The 2942-nt window shown below is 39.0% G+C and overlaps 1 protein-coding gene across 1 annotated transcript in view; it reads left to right on the top strand.

Annotated features, from left to right (window-relative positions):
• The window catches only part of ACADL (acyl-CoA dehydrogenase, long chain), a 23941-nt gene that overhangs the window by 7152 nt on the left and 13847 nt on the right, over positions 1-2942 (top strand). The window contains exon 2 of the mRNA XM_009329671.1: positions 1514-1675. Within this exon, the coding sequence (XP_009327946.1) occupies positions 1514-1675 (162 nt within the window). The remainder of the gene's footprint in view (positions 1-1513; positions 1676-2942) is intronic.

Below are 2942 nucleotides of genomic sequence, written 5' to 3' on the forward strand. Positions count from 1 at the left end.
GGGGAGGGGGGTTTTCGGGGGGCAGAAACGCAGGAGCGTGCTTACGCCTCCTCTGACCTTCGAGTTGTGTCTCCTAGGGCTGTGGTTGGCGTGAAGGAGCCGCCTGGCCCTTCCCTGTGTGCCATGCGGGCTATGAGCTCCAATTAAACAAAAGGGTGGTCTTAAATAAAGCTCAATATCATCTTAAACAGCTTTAAAAATAAGGTGGAGCTTTTGGGAGAGTCAGTGTGTGCCTAGCAGAGGAAGCCCGTGTTTGAGAGTACAAAATATTGAACAAGCAAGTTGCAGTAGCCCATTTCTTCCAAATATTACTAGAAGTAAATAGAGTCTATGTTTCAGGGGCACCTAATCTTTTGCACCAGGAAGAGCATGAATAACTTCATGTGGCAGTAAATAAAGACCTTTGTCTCTGTAATGGAGTAAATAAGCGTATGCTCAGCTCAGCTAAGCTCTGTGGGACTACGTACAACTACTGTGCTGTGCTGAGAAACTGAGGAGAGATGAACAAAATAGTTTGAGAAAGGAACAGTAAAAGCCTTTTCCATTTAATATAGCTCAGCTCTGTATTTATAATTTCTGATGTTTTGTGGCAATAACATAAAAGCAAGTCAGAGAACCCAATGCACGAATATAAGAAGTGAATTTTCATTTCAGCCCTAAAGTATTCCTTGACATTCTAAATCCCTACAAAAGCTTTAAACCCTTCCTTGTTATTTTGTAGTTATACTTTCCGTGTGGTTTCAACTACTGACATGTACCACTGCTTCAGTTTTCATTTTTTGTGAAAGAAGCATTTTATTTTTACATATGTTTTTATCAGAGTTTTGGAAGGTTTAGCCTTCCTGTACAACAAAAATACTGAAAGTTAGAAGGAATTAGAAAGTATTAATTTCAAGGTTAGAACTATGCAGATATATGTGAAAATGCATATATAATATCTATATATGCTATAATATGGCCCTCAGAGTGTGCAAATCCATGTTGTACTCGCTTTTGAGTGTGTGAATTTTCAGTGTCATGGATTTGCAATATTGAGGCTTTTGGGGGCATGTACAGAATGAACAAAACCCACAAAAAAGTTTACTTGTTCAAAAAGTTACCTCCAGTTTAAATTGAGCTGAATAGCATTTTGGAGGTTGTGTGGTGGGGGGAGAAGGCAGTGATGATTTTTAGCATCTCTAATGAACAAACTTTATCCTCTTACCTATGTATGTATTGTTGTTTTTATTTATTTATAAATAAATAATATTTATTATTATTTTTAATTTATTTGAAGCATTAAGGACAGTCTTGACTGGATAAACCAGTCTTGCTTTATCTCCTTTCACAGCCCAGTGAAGTACAGTGTGTGTTAGGTCTTCATATTTATCGTGGGTATCCTTTGGACCTAACAGTGTGCTAGACTTGGGATGTGAACTATGTTTAACAACACAGGTGTTTCCTTTCTTTTAAAAGGGTTGTGTAAATGGGGGTGCCTGTGTCCTAACAGATGCTTTCACTTGTCTTTTTTCAGTCCTCTGCAAACTGAACAGCATGGCCCAAAGCGCCCAGAACCGTCTTCTGCTAAAAGTTTGATTGATATAGGAACTCGGAGGATCTTCTCATCAGATCATGATATCTTCAGGGAGAGTGCCAGGAAGTTCTTTCAGGAAGAAGTACTGCCTTTTCACGCAGAGTAAGATGCCTTTTAAACATTCTGGTTTGCCAAATAATATGCATTCTTCCCCAAATGCTTTTTGGGGTGTTACTCTTAATGTGACAGGATAAAAAGGATATTTGTTTTCATTTACAAGCTTTGTATTTCAAATTTACTCAATTAAAACAAACCTGCCTATGAAAATCATATGTGGAAAAAATCATACATAATCAAAATTCGTTGCGCTCTTTGAGCTCCAGTGTAGGCAATCTGGCATCTTTGTCTTAGGGCTATGAGCAGATAAATGCAGTTTGCAGAGTTGCAGAGGAAGTATCCCTGCTTGTAGGTATTAACTCTGACACTGATGTCTTGGGTATAGAGTTAAGGAGACAATTCAGTTGGCACGCTATTGTACTGCTGTCATCCAGAAAGCATTAACACTGTGTCTACGTTATGTCACAGGAGATTTTGTAAATACAGTACACATAGGATGGTAAGCTGGATTACCAAGAAACTTGCACAAAATATCTTTGTTTAAATTTCTGTCTTTTCTTGCTTCTATGGAAATACATGTGGTCTTACATTGAACTAGAGCTGGAGGATGTTTTTCACCCTTATTTTAGCTACATCGAATCGCGTTATAGTTGGAGAAAGAAAATAAATGAACTCAGAACATGTTTTTGAGCAGAAAGCATTAAGCTGCAGTAGTGTCTTAAGCAATTTTTACTTTACTTGAAAAACACTTCTGCAAAAACACTGGGGGGTGGTGAAGGGCTTATTCTTAAATCGCACTGCTAGATGAGTTTCCTGATGCAGTTCACAGTGTGTATCCACAAACAGTTGAGATGGCACAATTGAGTGGGTGGGTGTTGTGTCTCTGGGGCAGAAATGAACAGCGGGAGGCAATGGAAACAGCTTACATCAGGGTTGTTGCCAACTATTTTTTTTCATCCTCAAACTATGACCTCAGAGTAGTATGTTTTTCCACTGTACAGTCATATTCTGTCCACAAAAACAGATGTTTTCTCTCATCTTTTGTTAGAATGACTTCTAGTGCAGGTTTGTGAACAGGTACTGGCTCTGCTCAAGGTTACTGAAGACCCTGCTTGCTAGCTTGCTGACAGAACTATTTCCTAGAGACTGGAACAAGTTGGACTTAGTTCTTCCATCACTTCAGTGACCTATGAACCATTTTGTTCTCACACCTTTCACGTAAACAGGCTTCAGGCATAGTATATTATTTGGCTGGGCTGATGTGAAGAGACAAGTGTGGCATCGGTGAATGCAATTGTGGATTATTGTGAGG

The sequence above is a fragment of the Pygoscelis adeliae genome, unplaced genomic scaffold (assembly GCF_000699105.1).
Source record: "Pygoscelis adeliae isolate BGI_AS28 unplaced genomic scaffold, ASM69910v1 Scaffold7, whole genome shotgun sequence".
Lineage (NCBI taxonomy): Eukaryota > Metazoa > Chordata > Aves > Sphenisciformes > Spheniscidae > Pygoscelis > Pygoscelis adeliae.